At 57.3% G+C, this 18,183-nt stretch overlaps 1 protein-coding gene across 8 annotated transcripts in view; it reads left to right on the top strand.

Moving 5' to 3' along the window:
* SMG7 (SMG7 nonsense mediated mRNA decay factor) overlaps positions 1-17,733 on the top strand; it is a 76,757-nt gene extending 59,024 nt beyond the window's left edge. For 6 of the 8 annotated variants that reach the window (XM_062211477.1, XM_062211480.1, XM_062211483.1 and 3 more), the window contains 12 exons: positions 2,928-2,998; positions 4,277-4,337; positions 5,998-6,117; positions 8,276-8,549; positions 10,413-10,557; positions 10,928-11,298; positions 11,766-12,137; positions 13,967-14,047; positions 14,358-14,517; positions 15,055-15,225; positions 15,321-15,466; positions 16,063-17,733. In XM_062211477.1, coding sequence (XP_062067461.1) covers positions 2,928-2,998; positions 4,277-4,337; positions 5,998-6,117; positions 8,276-8,549; positions 10,413-10,557; positions 10,928-11,298; positions 11,766-12,137; positions 13,967-14,047; positions 14,358-14,517; positions 15,055-15,225; positions 15,321-15,466; positions 16,063-16,173 — 2,083 coding nt within the window. In that variant the 3' untranslated portion in view covers positions 16,174-17,733. Of the gene's footprint in view, positions 1-2,927; positions 2,999-4,276; positions 4,338-5,997; positions 6,118-8,275; positions 8,550-10,412; positions 10,558-10,927; positions 11,299-11,765; positions 12,138-12,758; positions 12,909-13,966; positions 14,048-14,357; positions 14,518-15,054; positions 15,226-15,320; positions 15,467-16,062 lie in introns of all 8 variants that reach the window. The other 2 variants (XM_062211485.1, XM_062211482.1) reach the window with 2 other exon arrangements.
* Positions 17,734-18,183: the final 450 nt, after the last annotated feature.

Here is an 18,183-nt window from a genome sequence, read left to right on the forward strand (position 1 = left end):
GGTGCAGCGTGCACACTTCAAGATGAGCTTGCAGTGGAGTCATTGTCTTCTTAGCCGGCACAGTGTGCTCACAGTGTCCCGGCGTGGAAGGGAAGAGTCTCATTTCTCCCAGTATTTCCTGTATATAAACTGTTGGATGTTGCCTTTCAGTGACAAACAGTTTGAATTACATTTATTTTAGGCGTAGAAGTTTGAAAGTTGTTCTGACTCTCATTTTTTCTGTAATCTGACTCAAAGTAATTCTGATACTTCTCAGAACTGTGGACTTCACAGGGACACATGGACGCTCTACATTTACCTGGCAGTCCAGCATGTGTGTTCTGGCAGTCCAGTGTGTATATTGATAGTACAGAGTGTGTGTTCTGATAGTGCAGCGTGTGTTCTGACAGTCCAGCGTGTGTTCTGGTAGTCCAGCGTGTGTTCTGGCGGTCCAGCGTGTGTTCTGGCGGTCCAGCGTGTGTTCAGGCGGTCCAGCGTGTGTGTTCTGACGGTCCAGCGTGTGTTCTGACGGTCCAGCGTGTGTTCTGGCGGTCCAGCGTGTGTTCAGGCGGTCCAGCGTGTGTGTTCAGGCGGTCCAGCGTGTGTGTTCTGGCGGTCCAGCGTGTGTTCTGGCGGTCCAGCGTGTGTTCTGGCGGTCCAGCGTGTGTTCAGGCGGTCCAGTGTGTGTTCTGGTGGTCCAGCGTGTGTTCTGGTAGTCCAGTGTGTGTTCTGGTGGTCCAGCGTGTGTTCTGGTGGTCCAGTGTGTATATTGATAGTACAGAGTGTGTGTTCTGGTAGTCCAGCGTGTGTTCTGACAGTCCAGCGTGTGTTCTGGTAGTCCAGCGTGTGTTCTGGTAGTCCAGCGTGTGTTCTGGTGGTCCAGTGTGTGTTCTGGTGGTCCAGCGTGTGCTCAGGCGGTCCAGTGTGTGTTCTGGTAGTCCAGCGTGTGTTCTGATAGTGCAGCGTGTGTTCTGGTAGTCCAGCGTGTGTTCTGGTAGTCCAGTGTGTATATTGATAGTACAGAGTGTGTGTTCTGATAGTGCAGCGTGTGTTCTGGCGGTCCAGCGTGTGTTCTGGTGGTCCAGTGTGTGTGTTCTGGTAGTCCAGTGTGTGTGTTCTGGTAGTCCAGTGTGTGTTCTGGCGGTCCAGTGTGTGTTCTGGCGGTCCAGCGTGTGTTCTGGCGGTCCAGCGTGTGTTCTGGCGGTCCAGTGTGTGTGTTCTGGCGGTCCAGCGTGTGTTCTGGCGGTCCAGCGTGTGTTCTGACAGTCCAGCGTGTGTTCTGACAGTCCAGCGTGTGTTCTGACAGTCCAGCGTGTGTGCTGGTAGTCCAGTGTGTGTGTTCAGGCAGTCCAGTGTGTGTGCTGGTAGTCCAGCGTGTGTTCTGGTAGTCCAGCGTGTGTTCTGACAGTCCAGTGTGTGTTCTGAGTCCAGTGTGTGTGTTCTGGTAGTCCAGAGTGTATATTGATAGTACAGAGTGTGTGTTCTGATAGTGCAGCGTGTGTTCTGACAGTCCAGTGTGTGTGTTCTGATAGTCCAGTGTGTGTTCAGGCGGTCCAGCGTGTGTTCAGGCGGTCCAGCGTGTGTTCTGGCGGTCCAGCGTGTGTTCTGGCGGTCCAGCGTGTGTTCTGGCGGTCCAGTGTGTGTGTTCTGGCGGTCCAGCGTGTGTTCTGGCGGTCCAGCATGTGTTCTGGCGGTCCAGCGTGTGTTCTGACGGTCCAGCGTGTGTTCTGGTAGTCCAGCGTGTGTTCTGGCGGTCCAGCGTGTGTTCTGGCGGTCCAGTGTGTGTGTTCTGGCGGTCCAGCGTGTGTGCTGGTGGTCCAGCGTGTGTTCTGACGGTCCAGCGTGTGTTCTGGTGGTCCAGCGTGTGTTCTGGTAGTCCAGCGTGTGTTCTGACCGTCCAGCGTGTGTTCTGGTGGTCCAGTGTGTGTGTTCAGGTAGTCCAGCGTGTGTTCTGGTAGTCCAGTGTGTATATTGATAGTCCAGCATGTGTTCAGGTAGTCCAGCGTGTGTGTTCTGGTAGTCCAGTGTGTGTTCTGGTGGTCCAGCGTGTGTTCTGGTAGTCCAGTGTGTATATTGATAGTCCAGCGTGTGTTCAGGTAGTCCAGCGTGTGTGTTCTGGTAGTCCAGTGTGTGTTCTGGTAGTCCAGTGTGTGTTCTGGTGGTCCAGTGTGTGTTCTGGTAGTCCAGCGTGTATATTGATAGTACAGAGTGTGTGTTCTGACAGTCCAGCGTGTGTTCTGGCAGTCCAGCGTGTGTTCAGGCAGTCCAGCGTGTGTTCTGACAGTCCAGCGTGTGTTCTGGTAGTCCAGTGTGTGTGTTCTGGTGGTCCAGTGTGTGTTCTGGTGGTCCAGCGTGTGTTCTGACAGTCCAGTGTGTGTTCTGGCATCCAGTGTGTGTTCAGGTAGTCCAGTGTGTGTTCTGGCAGTCCAGCGTGTGTTCTGGTAGTCCAGCGTGTATATTGATAGTACAGAGTGTGTGTTCTGATAGTGCAGCGTGTGTGTTCTGTTTCGGTGTAAATGTTCACAGACATGAACTTGGAAAGGAGCAGAACTGGGAGCAGAGGGAGCTCTAGCAGTGGGGCTTCGTGTGATTTGAGCGTGGTGTAACCCTAGCCGTGGGTTCCACGGTGGGAGTGTGTGTGTGCACCTGTAGAAAACATGGACGCTTTCTCAGTGAACCTGAGCTTCGGTGCTTAGAACTAACAGATCATTTTCACCTGTTGTTAGGTTTGGAAAGTGGTGTGCAGTAGTAGCGTGGAAAGTTGTGACTTTGCTAAGGTGTTACTTTATCTAGACATCTTTGAAAATAGGTTGTAGGGAATTACACAGCCTTTCAGATGTGGGAGTCGTGGAAATGCATATAGGTGAGGCCTCTAGATATTTCATGGCTTGATGGTGTTCTTGTTTCTTATGTAAAAATAAAGTCTGAAGTGTTTCTTTAATTTGCAGCATTTGGCCCTGGCTGATTTCTCTTCTAAATAGTTTCCACCCCCATGAAGAGGATCTCTCCAGCACTAACGGTAAGGGCCGCCGCCCCACTTGTGGACGCGCTTCCCCGTCTCTGGTGGAGGACAGAAGCCCAGTGTTTGACTGTGAGCGCAGCGCGTCAGAAGGGACTTCATGTGTTATCAGTGGGTTAGAGACAGTGTTATCTTGGCAGCTGCAGCGCAGTAGGAACCTAGCGAGTGCGGTTCCTGCAAAGCCCTCCCAGTCCCTTCCCTCCCCTCCATTGCTGCTTTTTTAAAAAGGAGTTAATGTGACTGATGTTCTCACGCACGTGGAGAACACGCAGGGTCCGTGTGCTCTGAGCTGCTGATACGCTGTGCCATCTCCTTCAGACGTGTTCTTTGCTTGCAGACACATACGAGATGATTAGTATCACATACAGCTTTGCACCTGCTTTTTGTAAATTCAGCATGACATCAGCATTTTATTTTCGTTTTTCAGTCAGCATTTGAAAGCGTGGTTTTTACTGGCCTTGTATTCCATCCTCTGAACCTGCCACAGTCTGACCTGCCACCTTCCGTTGCTTTAGAAGCTTCGTGATTGTACATAGCACTCCCTTAACAAGCCGCAGCACGACTGCTCCCTGGCTCTCCCCTTCGATCTGTGCTCCTCCCCTGGCCACAGTGGGACTTGGCAGCGTCAGCATCGTGCTCTTCCTACAGACTCCTGTGGCGGGGCGGGGCAGTTTCCACAGCTGCTTGTCAGCACCAGGCTTCAGAGTTAGCCGGTTGATGCGTAGTTTCACTATCTATGGGGGGACATACTAGATCTATAAGAGAGAGTAGTTACTATCTATGGGGGGACATACTAGATCTATAAGAGAGAGTAGTTAACATTATCCGTAACTGCCTGTGCACGTGCAACCTTGTAGCGACCCCTGTTGCTGCCAGGTAGCATTAGAAGGCCCCATTGGAACGGATGCCCGGCCTCGTGCAGGCTCAGTGTCGGGATGGGAGTCCACTGAGCCTGGTGCTGGCGTGCTGGTGCCGTCCTCTGCTCAGGGGTCCCACACCACTCCCAAGTGATGTTGGTGTTGGGTCATTGGATCTGAGGCTGTGGGCTTGTAAGACTGCCCCCGGCTTCCTGAGCACTGGGAGGCGGATGAGTGCGGGACGCCCCAGGCAGCGTGCCAGGTTTGGACAGGGGAGTTGTCTTCACTCGGATTTTGGTGAGGAGTGGAGAAAGCTAGGCTGACTGTGCTGTGCCCTTGTGTTTCCTGTTGAGTGAGAAGTGCTCTGTGAATGGCACAGTGTTGATGACAGTGTTTACAGTTCTGCTTCCACCCTGTTTAGCCACCCCACTTCCAGAGGAGTTTGAGCTTCAAGGATTTTTGGCCTTGAGACCTTCTTTCAGGTGAGCGTGTGTCTCATTTGCATAACAGCAGCCTAATAACGAAAGCTTTTCATGTGCAATGGATTTGTGTGTGCCTTGCCTTTCATTTTAATGCTGACCGCTTTTAAAATACACAGAGCAGGAGTGGAAAAGGAGGCGGCTGCTCCTCGGTGGGAGTTGTCTCACCGGAGTCCCTGGATACCTCTCCAGGAACTGAGGGCACGGCTCAGGGCTGAGCCAGGCCAGGGCGCCCTTGATGTCCCGTGTCCTCGGTCCCTTCCTGCCCTTCCTCACAAAGCCCTGTCCCGAGCTGAGTGATGCTGCGCGTGCTGTTGTCCTGCTCACGCTCTCCTGTCCTGGGTGCCCTCGGTACAACTCCTCCCCAGGGATCTCTCCTTGCCCGTCCTTCCCACTGGGGTCGGTCTACTCGCTGTCCGGCGCGTCCATCTTTGGGGTAGTAAGTTCCCAACTTTCAGTTCTGACTGATCTTAGAGTTGGGACCAAGACTTTAAACTGTCAGATCTCCCCGTGCCTTTAGAACTTTATGGTCACCCAAACTGAACCTACACTCTATTTGCTCGACAAGAACATTCTTTATGCACTTCTTACTTGTGCTTCTGGCATTATCCACCTATGTGACCTAGCTGATTCTGAAAAGCTTATTTCTGTTAGCCTTTTGCATCAAATCTGTGTGATTCTCTGTCCAAAATGCCTCTCCTAAGTAACCTGTTTGACGTGGTACACGGGCTTCTGGCGTTGTCCACCTGGCGTGTAGACAGCCCTCCCTTCGTAGAGTTCTCTGTCCCTGTAATCCAGCCCTACACCTTCCTTGATCTATAATACATATGCATTTTAAAGACTTGCTTATTTATTTGAAAGGCAGTGAGAGAGCGCGCTGCCATCTGCGGTACTGACTGCCACTTACCAGGACTGAGCCAGGCTGAAGGCAGGAGCCTGGAACTCCATGTGGGTCTCCCGTGTGGGTGTCAGGGGTCCAGGTACAAATACAGAACTGAAGATTGAGGGTGGATGTTTGACAGTAGAAGGTGGCCTGTAATGATGAGGTTTCTTCACCCCTCCAGCGGAGGGCACCCTGCTGCAGGTGACTCGGGTAGCCTGTGGCTTCCTGGGTGCTTCCCCAGTGTGGACCTGCTGGCAGCCTGCTTTGTCTGTGCTGTGCTGTACTGTAAAGACCTTGTTCCTTGCTCCCTCTGCCGCTGGGGCTCGGCGGGCGTCAGAGAGCAGCAGCCTGCCTGCTTTTTGCACATTGAGTTTTTATAGTTGATACATTTTTTTCTGATCTGGAATGGGCCTGTTTAAAGTGGCTGGGGACTAATACCTGTTAGACTGCCCCCACCCCCACCCCGCAGGACCCTTAGTATTACTGTGTGTGTTTCATGCAGATTACCTAGGAGGCAAGCGTAGTAAACTTACTGCTTGGAATGGTAGGAGAATCTTTCCTAGTAAAAGTTTGACTTATTTTAACTCCTCATTCCATGTGTTGTGAATAAAAATTTTTGTACCACAATAAAGCTAGACTTTTCAGTTCGTGTTTTTCCATAAAGTTTTTGGGTCAGACGCATAAAATTAATTATTTCAAGTTAGCCAATACCCAAAGCCATTGTGTTTAATTATATGACCTTGGATTGCCTGGAAAATAATTTTTTGATTGGGATTTTAGGAACTTGGATTTTTCCAAAGGCCACCAGGGTATCACTGGAGACAAAGAGGGGCAGCAGCAACGGATACGGCAGCAGCGCTTGATCTCCATAGGCAAGTGGATCGCCGACAATCAGCCAAGGTGCGTCCGTGGGGCTTTGGCTGGCGCTGTTTCACCACCTTGTGGCTCACACACACCCCATCTCCCTTGTGTCTTGGGCTGTGGTGTAAGAGCTCCCAGCTGTCAACTCCTCATTCAGAATGTTGGCAGGCTCTGGTGCTCGTGAGTGTGAAGGGTGGACACCTAGCACAGCAGTGAAGGTGCCACTTGGGGGCACATCTCTCATCAGGAGTGCCTGGCGGGGCTCAGCATGGTGGCACAGTGGGCTGGGCCACCACTTAACCGCAAGTGTGCCATGTCAGAGTGCTGGCTCGAGCCCCAGCTGCGCTGCTGCTGATCCACCTCCCTGCTAATGAGCCTGGGAAGGCAGTGGATGACAGCTCAGGTACCTGGGCCCCTGCCATCCACATGGAGTTCAAGGCTCTTGGTTTCCGCTTGGCCCAGCCAAGGTCATTTGATGAGGGGTTAACCAGGGATGGAGGTTCTGTCTCTTTCTCTCTCCCTGTCACTGTGGCTACATAAATCTTTAAAACGTGCTTGGGATCAGCTCTCAGCTGTGTTCTCAGTTCTAGCTTCTTGTTAATATGTACCCTGCAAGGTAGCAAGTGACTCAAATGCGTGGGTCCCTGCCACCAACATAGAAGTCCCGACTGAGTCTGGGCCCTGGCTGTGGCCTGGCCCTTCCTGTTGGCAAGCACTTGGGGAGTGAATCAGTGGTTGGGAGATCTTGCTCTCTAATCTCTGTCTCTTTTTTTCTCTGCCTTCCAAATAAAATGAAATAATAAAAAAAGTTCAGATTTACTTACTTATCTGAAAGTTAGAGTTACAGAGAGGCCAGACAGAAAGCATCCGCTGGTTCATGCCCCAAATGGCCGCAACAGCTGGGGCTAGGCCAGGCGGAAGAGGAGAGCCAGGAGCTTCTTCCCAGGCGCGTTAGCAGAGAGCTGGATCTGAAACGGAGCTGCCAGGACTTGAAACAGCACCCAAACGGGATGCTGGCACTGCAGGCCAGGGCCTAACCTGCTGCTCCACAGCACTGGCCCCAGAAAACAGGTTTTTAAAGGTAAGCTTATTTTGGTGCAAAAAATTGTTTGTGAAATCCACGCATACAAGTGGTCTTTGAAAATTTTATGGAAAATGTGAATCATGAGAAGACAGCACATGGATTTTAGACGTTATCAGTATCTAAATTTTTAAATTCCATTTCTCCATGAACTTGGTACCCTTATACTCTGAAAAATCTCCCCGCTGAACTGCCTGTGACAGAGGAATTGATCAGTCTCCCTTGGTTCCCAGGAGCTGCTGCTCTGGTCTTGTAAACTGCTTTGTGGGAGGCAACTTTTTTGCTACTTTGGCATTTTCCCTCTTGGGAAGGAACTCCTTTGTTGGGAGCTCCACAGGCCAGGATCCTCTGGTCCCTGTAGTTTGATGGAGACTGGCCAAGGCCAGGTGGATGTGCAGGAGCAGTCCCACGGTGAGCCAGGAGGCAGAAAGAGAGAATCGTGGCTGGAACTTGGCTTAAATAACCAAGCCTCTCCTGAGGGTAGCCCCCAGAGGTCTCGAGACCTCCGTCCAGGCTCAGCTCGCCGGGGCATCCTGCTCTTAGGCCATTAGCACTGCCCCACTGTCCACCCAGATCCTGGGGTGGGCACTTCACGTGCTGTCCAGTCCACAACAGGCTCCGTGCATCCAGCTGCAGTGTATGTGCAGCCTTGGGTTCTTCCAAGAAGAAGGTAAGGGTGTGGGGTCCGCTTCTGTCGGGACAGACCAGGCAGGGATCAGACGTGGCAGAGGTGTTGGACAGAACATGGGCAGTGCTAAGTTTCCAGGTCTGTGACTTCTCACACAGGCACTGTGGGATTTGGTGTGCAGGTTCCTGATACACTGTAAACTCACACAGGCTTTGGGTGGACGCATCACCTGGAACACAGGTGTGATACACGGCTCCCAGGACACAACAAGGGCCTGGAGGAGGCTCCCGTGCTGGAAACACGTCCGGCCAGGGGAGCCATGCCAGGGAGCGTGCGCCTTCATGCTGCTGGAGTCGCTTGGCGCGGTGGCAGTCTCGCCGCCATAGTTCTAGGGCTAGGGCTGTAGCAGATTGTGGGCTCCATACACAGTTCTTTGTTTCTGTTTTTTATTACATTTTTAATATATGGATTTGTTTTTCCTTTTTTAGGCTGATTCAGTGTGAAAATGAGGTAGGGAAATTGTTGTTTATCACAGAAATCCCAGAGTTAATACTGGAAGATCCCAGTGAAGCCAAAGAGAACCTCATTGTGCAAGACACGTCCGTGGTAGAGGCGTTGGCTGCCGACGGGAGCCCAGGGCTGAAATCAATGCTGTCTACAGGCCGTGGTGACGCGGGAGAGAAACCAGCGGTCACCTTCAAAGAGAGCGCGAAGCCACGAGAAGTGACCAGAGACCCAGTCAGAAGTTTCCCTCCCAAAGAGGTGAGCAGGGGCCGTAGCGAAGGAGCCACAGCCGAGAGTGATGGCACAGAGGAGGGCCGCGAGAGGGTCGCGGACAGCAAGCCCGGCCCCTCGGGGAGACTGCAGACGACAGGGGAGCAGTGGGGCCCAGCAGCTCCCGGCTGGACGGTGAGGCAGGTGAGGCAGGCAGAGGACGGCTCCGGCGAGGCGGAGCTTTCCTGTTGCTCCTGGAGCCCCAGGTGGGTGAAGGACCGCCCGTCTCCACCTGAGGGCGCTTCTGTCGGTCTGCCCAGCCAGAGTGGCCTGAGCTGACCGCCTGCAGAGGGTGTTTCCTTGGGTGCTGTGAGCAGTGGTAAAGCGGAGATGTGGGTCACTGACAGATCCAGAACCAAGAGTGCAGTGGGCTGAAACGGGCTCTCCCCACCGTGCACTCCAGAAAGCAAAGCAGGCACTTGGTCCTGCTGTCGATTCCTGCCCCAGCGGGGACAGGGTATCACTGCGCCGTCATCCTGGCTCAGAGACTGGTCTCCAGCTAGGAGGTGGTGAACACGCCCCAGTCATCTGTGACCTCGCGTTTCACTTTCCTAAGAGGTACAGGTGAGTTCCCCCTGGCGGGATCAGGAGCTTTGCTCGTGCTGGCTCTGTGGACGCCACGCTCGGATGGCCACGTGGTTGTGAACACATGCTGGCACACGTGTGTGTGAAGGCTGCTTACAAACAAGGCCTTACTGCGTTTCCCTGACAGGTTTTTTTTTAAGGAGAAGAAAATAATAATTCAGGTTTTTTCTTTTTAATTAATTAATTTCTTTGAAAGGCAGAGTGACACAGAGAGAGAGAGAGTCTTCCATCCTCTGCTTCATGCCTCAGATGGCCGCAATGGCCAGAGCTGTGCCGATCTGAAGCCAGGAGCTTCTTCTGGGTCTCCCATGCAGCTACAAGGGCCCAAGCACTTGGACCATCTTCTGCTTCCCTGGGTCATAGCAGAGAGCTGGATGGGAAGTGGAGCAGCTGGGATTTGAGCTGGTGCCCACATGGGCTGTCGGCACTGCAGGTGGCAGCGCCGGCCCCAATCGTTGGGTTTTAAGGTCAATAGGAGGGAGAGAAAAGCATAGCAGAAACTGAGAGAAGGCTGAGGCGGTGGGGAAGGAAGAGGACAGGAAGTCGGCTAGAAAGCCACGGGACACAGACGAAGATGGCGGCGTTTCCTGCCTGTCGCTTGCTCTCTCTAACTGCCTCCCAGTGAGGTCCAGACTGGGAAGGAGCTCCGCTTCTCAGTCCCTCCTCCGTCTCCGTCTGCCTGCAGATGGCTGGAGGAGTCCTGAGGACGTCTCTCCAGCGGGCTGTGCCCGGCCCTGCCCTCGCTGCTGCAGCACCGGGCAGTCCGTGGCGGGGCTCTGGGGCCTGCCGCTGCCTGCTGCAGCTGTCCTCTGTTCTCAAGCGGCTTGGTTCGGGGGCCACCCAGAGGCGGTCAGCAGGTGGCCGCGTGCCCCACTCGGGGCTGCGCGTCGGTGCTCATGCTCGGTTGGCGTGTGCTGGCTCGTGGTTCGGAGTGTGCAGAGCCCTGGCCCCTGAACAGGAAGCGCGCTGTCCTGGGCCATTGGTAACCTGCTGGCATCAGGTGTCGCGTCGGGAAACAAGTGGGCTGTAAGGTCCTGTCCACACTGAGTGTTCTTGCCATCATGTGTAAACAGAAGAGTGTGTTAGTAAAACTAAATCCTTATCTTCCTTAATTTTTCTGTTTTTGACCCTGGTAAATTTAAATTTCTTCGCTGTAAGCTTTTTGACATCGTGGAGTTTTAAAACACTTTCTTAGGAAGAGATGCATCTTTGTGACGTGTTCGAGCCTCGGGTGTTTATAGATGGTTTTGCTGCTCTTGCTCACAGGTGAAATCCCAGACAGAACTGAGAAAGACCCCCGTGTCTGAAGCCAGGAAGACCCCTGTCACACAGACCCCGAGCCAAGCAGGCGCCTCCCAGTTCATCCCCATTCACCACCCTGGAGCCTTCCCCCCGCTCCCCAGCCGGCCAGGTAAAGAGGTGATCTGGGAGGGACCCGCTGCAGGAGTCCTCTGCCTTCACGCAGCGGCTTGCACGCCGTTGGGTGCCGTCGGTCAGCATTAGCATTAAAGAGGAGAGAGGCTGGCTCCCCCTGCTGCTTAGTGTCGTACACGACACGCTTGTTAGGTGGGGAGTTCCTGTCACTCAGAGCCCCACAGGACATTTAGAACACACTGACCGCTTCCATAGATAGAAGGGGGTCTCTGAGGAGGAACAAAGTGGTCGATCTGTTACTCTCAGAGTGTTAGAAGCCCTGCCCTTTCCCAAGATAACTGTTTGTGTGATTATTTATTGCCTTTTTTTGTATTTTAGAACTAATGCCGTGTTCTTCTATTTTGAAGGGTTCCCGCCCCCAACCTATGTTATCCCCCCTCCTGTGGCATTTTCTCTGGGCTCAGGTTACACCTTCCCAGCTGGTGTCTCTGTCCCAGGAACCTTTGTGCAGTCCGCAGCTCACGCTCCAGCAGGAAGCCAGGTGCAAGCTGGGAAACAGTCCCACATTCCTTACAGCCAGCAGCGGCCCTCCGGGCCAGGGCCAGTGAGCCAGGGCCCTCAGCAGTCACAGCCGCCTTCCCAGCAGCCCCTGGCTCAGCCAACAGCACAGTCCACAAGCCAGGTGCAAGCTCCAGCCCCAGCTCAGCAACAGCAGTCCCCCACAGACGCCGGGCCGGCTCTGGGGAAGAGCTCGCCTCCCCACTCTGGATTCCAGCAGGTGCGTGTGCGGGGCGTCCACCTGTCTGTCCAGTCAGAGCGCCGGTCAGGCTGTGGGGACCCCCTGCCTGGACGAGCAGTGACCGTGGGCACCCGGGAGTGGTCTGCACTGTGTGGGAACATTCCAGGGCCCCTTCTTGTTTTCACCAGTGGGCAGGGTGCTTGACCCCCACTGCCAGCCTTTGCTACCGGTGGTCAGCATCCTGGGAATGACCGCGGCAGGCAGACGGGCTGAGACAGATGTGGCACCGATCTTAGTTGCTGTCGCCCACAGCACTTGAAGCAGAGGGAGACACAACTCTCACCACGAGAGTGAGTGCGGGGCAGTGTCTGCCCTGGGCGCTGTGTTGAAGAGCCAGGCGGCTGGAGCTTCTGTGGCAGGAGCTGTGGCCCTGGCGTCAGCCCTTGGGTTCATGCAGAGTGCTGGTTCCAGGCGATGACGCCTTCCCATCTCCGCTCTGTTCCTAGTATCAACATGCAGACGCCTCCACACAGCTGTGGAATCCCCCTCAGGTCCAAGGCCCTCTAGGGAAAACCCTGCCTGTGAAACAGCCCTACTACCTTCAGACCCAAGACCCCGGGAAGCTCTTTGAGCCGTCACTGCAACCTCCGGTGATGCAGCAGCCGCCTCTCGAGAAAAAAATGAAGCCTTTTCCCCTGGAGCCATATAACCACAACCCCTCAGAAGTCAAAGTCCCGGAGCTCTACTGGGACTCTGCCTACAGCATGGCAGACAGCCGCGCCGTCATGCCACAGCCAGCAACCGTGGACCGCAGGGGCAAGCGGCCACCAGGAGTCTTCCGTCCAGAGCAGGATCCCGTGCCCAGGATGCCCTTTGAGGTGTGTGTCCTTTCTGTCCCCAGGCACCGTGAAGATGGGTCCGCTGGTGTCCCACAGACCTGCGATCCGTGACTCTCGAGCGCCAGGGTCCTGAGCAGTGTAGGAGGCCACCTCCAGCTGCTGCGCGCTCGGCTGGGCTGGCAGGGAAGTCTGGAGGAAGCTCTGCCAGCCTCCAGGGTGCTCGGCTCCTCTGAGTCGGGCTGAAAACGGGTGGACTGAGTATGTCATTGGTTTCCGAAGGGAAAAGAGCCAGTGTCTTAGTGCAGTTCCATCTCCTCGCCCTTCGTAGTCATGAGAAACGGCGTCTGCTGGTAATTGTTTCGCAGATCCGGTTCTCTGTTTTTTAGCACAAGATACACGGAATCATTTTGCTCCCTGTGTCATCCTAAACGCCAGCCACGGTAGCCTTGTGTCTCGCGTTCTGCCCTGTTGGGGTCTCTGCTTCTTCGTTGTCTTGTTTGCACCTGCATTTTGGAGCTTTGCCCTCTTGTAGCACCCGACTGCCGGTCGCTCACTGCCCTCCCTTGCCCGTGGTTGCCTCTGTCCACCTCACTCGTCGTGCCGCCCCCCTTTGTGCGCTCGCACCCCTTACTGATCTCACGCGATCCTCTCTGCCACCAGGACCCCAAGAGCTCCCCTCTGCTCCCCCCGGACCTGTTAAAGAGTCTGGCTGCCTTGGAGGACGAGGAAGAGCTCATCTTCTCTAACCCTCCCGACCTTTACCCAGCCCTTCTGGGGCCTCTCGCCTCTCTCCCTGGACGAAGCCTCTTTGTATGTATTTGACTTAATTCTGCTTCCTGCCCTAACCCCCGCTGCTTGTCGGAGCTGTGTAGCACAGGAGATAGGCGAGTTCCCCGTTAGGCAGTAGAAGCCGTAGCTGAGAGTAGGAGGTGGCTACCCGCTTCGGACTCTAGTTCCACGACATCAGGGCGTCATAGTGCGGCTCCCTGGGGTCCAGAAGCCTCCCACAGGGGTGTGATGGCCCTCGCGGGGCCCTTCCTGGACCAGCCTTTCAGATGTGCTTCGTCTTGCTTAGGAACACTGAGGATTTGTTTCCCCTCAGTTGCATTCAAAACATGAAAAGAAATTTGTTCTCGATTCTTTACTGACATTATTAAGTAGTTCCTCTCTTCTGTGTGGCGACCGACCGGAGGAGTCCTGATGTGAATTCCGAGTTGGGCTCACAAGCAGAATAGCTGGAGACAGATGACTTGTGTTTGTAAACACTGCAGCCACAGAAGGGGGGGGGGGGGATGCAGCGTGAAAGACTGGAGAGAGCTGCGCGCAGTCCTGCCGCTGGCCAGGCTGGGGCGCTGGCCCCTTCCTGGAGCTGCTGGTGGAAAGCGCCTGCCGGTGGTCCGTGCCAGCCACTTGGTGGCAGTGAACAATGGACATTAGCTTTCCCCTAGTAAATGGGAGTTTGACCGGAGCAGCTGCACGGGGAGCACGTGCACGGAGCCAGCGGCGTGCATTGGAAAGGCTCTCTCGGTCCTCGGTTTGAGGGTTTGAAGCACGTAGGAGGGGTGAGCGGCGCTGGGCAGTCCAGCCTCTTCATCTGAGATGATGAACAATGCACTGTTGCCAGGGGTTCCTGAGGTGCCTGCCCAGTGAACCCTCGGGGTGCTGCTCCCGGGGCCCGGCCCTGCTGCCCCTCCCCGTCCCCTCAGCCGGCACTTGCGTTAGCCAGTGTGGCTCCGCCGCTCCTCAGCCTCGCCTCGTACGCCCTGGGCAGGGCCGAGTGTGCTGGCGGTCACCTTGTCCGTGCGCTCTCGGGACACTGAGCAAATGCAAGGCCTAACGGCAACGCCTGTTTTTTTCCGGGACTGAAGAAATCCTTGTTGGAGAAGCCGTCGGAGCTCATGTCGCACTCGTCCTCCTTCCTGTCTCTCACCGGGTTCTCTCTCAGTCAGGTGGGTGAAGGGCTGGGCGGCACCGTGGCCCCGCCAGTTCTCTTCTGTATTGGATGTCTGCCAGGAGTTTGAGTTTGTCCTGTCTCCCTGGGCAGGCGAGTGACTGGAACCCTCTGACGTCACATTGATGTCGAGATCCTTTGGGCTGTGTTGTTCAGCCAGATAAGTTATTCACGTTTCCAAGCTGAGTGGTCACTGCATAGAGAACAGGCGGAGGGGAGATGAGTGTGGGAGAGACGGGGAGAAAAGCCTTTGCAAGGGCTCGTCGCCTGGGTCTCCGGGCGGAGTGGAACCAGACCTTCTCTTCCAGGAAAGGCACCCGAGCAGCAGTGTGTTCAACGAGGTGTACGGGAAGAACCTGGCGGCCAGCTCCAAAGCAGAGCTGGGCCCCTCCCTGGCCCCCCAGGAGACGTCGCTCTACTCCCTGTTTGAGGGGACCCCGTGGTCTCCGTCACTTCCTGCCAGTTCAGGTACTCAGTCCTCCGTAAGGGACGGGCCTGCCTGCCCTCCGCCTCAGCGGCTGGAGTCGGTGGCTTCTGGAGTCGCGAGCGGAGGCGGCGAGCTGACTCCTGGCACCGGGGCTGGCCGCTGGCCGCGTGTGAGAGGACGGCGCAGGCTCGGGGGCTGCGCCCGGGTGGTCTTGGTCGTGGGGCTTCGTTCTTTGCAGTGGAAGTTGTACGTTTTAAAGCGGGGTTTGGACCTCAGTGCACAGGTAGTCTGATGGAGTAATTGTTAGGGTTGGGGAGAAGGCTATGGCGTCCTTGTCGACGGGCCAGAGGAACCAGGGTTCTGTTTTCTGTTGCCTCTTGGAGGCAAGGATTCCGTACAGAACGGCCAGGCGGTGCCTGTGGAAGAGTCCCTCCTGGGACCCTTGCTGGTCATTCTTCCAGAGCTCTGGCCGGGAGGGCTTTGTCAGGCGTGGAGGCATCGGGGTGCGGGAGCCTTAGTTCTTGGGGTGCTGGGGAAGCTTCGCTGGCTCAGTGCCCTGTGTCGCTGTCACTCACCAGATCACTCGACACCAGCCAGCCAGTCTCCTCACTCCTCCAACCCGAGCAGCCTGCCCAGCTCTCCTCCCACACACAACCACAGCTCCATCCCCTTCTCCAATTTTGGACCCATCGGGACTCCAGATAACAGGGACAGGAGGACTGGAGACCGGTGGAAAACGGACAAGCCAGGTGAGGTCTAGACGTCGTCCCGCACGGCGCTGGCGTCCCCCGGCCCCGCCCATGGCAGCGCGCCTCGCTGACTCCTCTCTCCTCTCCTCCCTCAGCCATGGGTGGGTTTGGCATCGATTACCTCTCGGCAGCACCATCCTCTGAGAGCAGCTGGCATCAGGCGAGCACGCCCGCCGGCTCCTGGGCAGGCCACGGCCCCTCCGTGGAGGATTCCTCTGCGGTCCTCATGGAAAGCCTGAAGGTGAGTGGACGCCGCAGGGAGGTCGCGCCGGCACGGCCCCCTGTGCTTGCACCGAGCACAAGGCTTTTAGTTTCATGCTAGTAGGACTGAGAGAGTGGTGGCTCCCGTGAGAACCATGTGAGGGAGCAGTGGCTGGCACCACGTGGAGCTGGTGCTAGGGGCAGGTCCCGCGGGAGACAGCCTCTCACTGCTGGAAGTAACTCCCGGGAGGGCTGCAGGGACCTGCTGCAGCACAGCTGGGCTTGGGGGTGAGGGGCGGGGCAGAGCAGGGAGCCAGGCCCTCCCGGCCCCCAGGTACTGGCCGCTGATGGCTTGGGGGAGGAGGGGACACAGCAGGGGGAGCCAGGCCCTCCCAGCTGCAGGCACTGGCCGCTGATGGCTTGGGGGGGGGGGTGGACAGAGCAGAGGGAGCCAGGCCCTCCCAGCTGCAGGCACTGGCCGCTGATGGCTTGAGGGGAGGGTGGCAGGGACAAAGCAGGGATCCAGGCCCTCCTGGCCGCAGGCACTGGCCCGCTGCCGGCTTGGGGTGGTGGGGACAGAGCAGGGAGCAGGCCCTCCCGGCGAGGCCCTGCCCGCTGACGCCCGGCTGTCTCCAGTCCATCTGGTCCAGCTCCATGACGCGCCCCGGACCTTCCGCACTGGAGCAGCTCTTCATGCAGCAGCAGCAGCAGCAGCGGGGCCGAGGCGCCGTGAACCCTCCACACTGAGGCCCGAGCGCAGCCCTGCGCATGGAGGCTCCGCGAAGCCGGCCTGCCGGGCTCGCAGGCCTGGCGCTCAGCCCGGCGGTGGCAGCCCTCTGCCATTCCTTGCTGTCGAGGGTGTAAGTGTGCCACCAGCCCGCTGGGTGTGCACGGAACGTCCGCAGTGCAACGGAAAGAAAACCCACCGGGAGCTCTCCGCCCCGGGCCCGTTGGTCCCGTTCGGTCACGGGTGTCGGCGCCTCCACCTCCGTCACGCATGTCCCCAGCCACGTGGGAAGCGGAGGCTGAGAAGCCGCGGGAACGTCTCGGTCCCTCCTGATCTTGGGGATTAAACGGGAGTCCGTCTGGCTGCTCTGCTGACAGTGCGGTGGGCGGCTCTCCCAAACAGCCTCGCCGCATCACTGCTCTCACTGACGTGCTGACAGGAAGCCCCGCCCCTCACTGCCCTGTGGGAGGCGGGTGGCCACAGGGCGAGCCTCGGCCTCTTCAGCCAGTGGCGGTGTGCGCGAGGCCTCGGGCGGCCCGGCCGGCCCTCCCCTGGCCCGGGGCCCCAGCGGAACGTGGGGGCGTGAGCCCCGGCGAGGACGCGCGGGGGTGGTGGTGCCGGGCTGGACTGGCAGCCGATGTCTTTCCCTGCTGCGCCCACGGTGGGCAGCAGACGGGCCCGCGGGAGGCCGCCAGTCCGCTCCGGCCCCACGTGTCTGAACAGGGAGCAGCGTTCGGTTGGATGATTTCTGCCCCGACTGCCCGGTCGCCCCCTCCCCGCCCTGTGCTGTGTGCTACTAACTGTCTCTATTCCCGACGTGCGCGACGGCTGGCCAAGCGGCAGCAGCGTGGGCTTCGGCGCGGGGCCCGGAGGCGGCCGAAGACGCGGGGCGTCCGCTTGAGCGTGGACTCGGAGACGGCACGGACACGCGCCCGGCGGCGGAACGGGGAGAGCGGGAGATGGACTTTGACTTGCTATTTATTAGGCGCGAGGACTGAGTGCGCGTGTGCAGACGGCAGGCGGCGCCCGTCCTTCCTGAGGGGTCCGAGGGGAATGATGGAGACAATGGAGATGTCCGCTGCTGTGCTGCTGGCGGGGCCGTGCGGGGCGAGGGCGCGCTCCTCTCAGGGGCCGGAGTCCCGGGCGCTTCTATTACTGCTTCGTTTGCCGTGGTGTTTGGGGTTTTGTTTTGTTTTTGTTTTTTTTGGCAAGGCCTGAAAGGGTGAAGCCCCCACCCGGTGGCACCCTGAGCCCCTTTGTGCTTCTCCCAGCCTTGCCTGGCCCTGCCCGGCGTGTGCGCACTGTGTGGCAGGCGGCTGCGGCACGCTGGGGCAGGAGCTGGCGCCGAGTACCCCCCAGCCCGGCCCCCGTGCCGACTCGGGGCGCACGGCTTTGCCTTCGCTGTGGAGAGATGGGGGAGCAGTCGGCCTCGGAAACCGGCTTGTGTAGGAAACTGTGTTGGGGTTTTGGTTGGTTTGGGGGTTTTTGAGTTTGTTGGTTTTTTTCTTGTCTGTCTGTGCAAGACCTGCAGCTGCTGAAATCAGCTTTGCCTTTAATTAAACCATGTTCTCTCCAACCACCCCTGTGTGACGCCCTTTGTTTGCCGGCCCCGGGACGGAGCAGGGGAGCGGGAGCCGCGAGGGCAGGACCTGAGGTCGCTGCTGGGAGCCCTGGTGACCGGGAGGTGGCACAGACCGGCGGGTGCAAGGGCGCTAACGGCGGGAGTTCTGCGGAGAATGGCTGGGGCAGGGGCGCTGAGTCGTCCTGTCGCTGTCACGCGGATAGGCGGCTCAGGGGGGCTCTCGCTTAGCCTGTGAGACCCACTCAGCCTGGCTGTCCCGTGTGCTGAGCGCTGCCGACACTGGGGCGGTGTAGGGGAGGCCGGGGAACAGCTCTCCCCTCCCCGAGATGGCGGACGTCAGTGTGCATCCCACACGACCCCGGCCGGCCGGGCTGCCTGGGGGTGCCTGCCGAGTCACACTGAGCCCGTGGGCCTGGGCTCCTGCCATGTGGTTTGTGGAGCTTTTGTG

This window comes from Lepus europaeus, chromosome 14 (genome assembly GCF_033115175.1).
Source record: "Lepus europaeus isolate LE1 chromosome 14, mLepTim1.pri, whole genome shotgun sequence".
Taxonomy (NCBI): domain Eukaryota; kingdom Metazoa; phylum Chordata; class Mammalia; order Lagomorpha; family Leporidae; genus Lepus; species Lepus europaeus.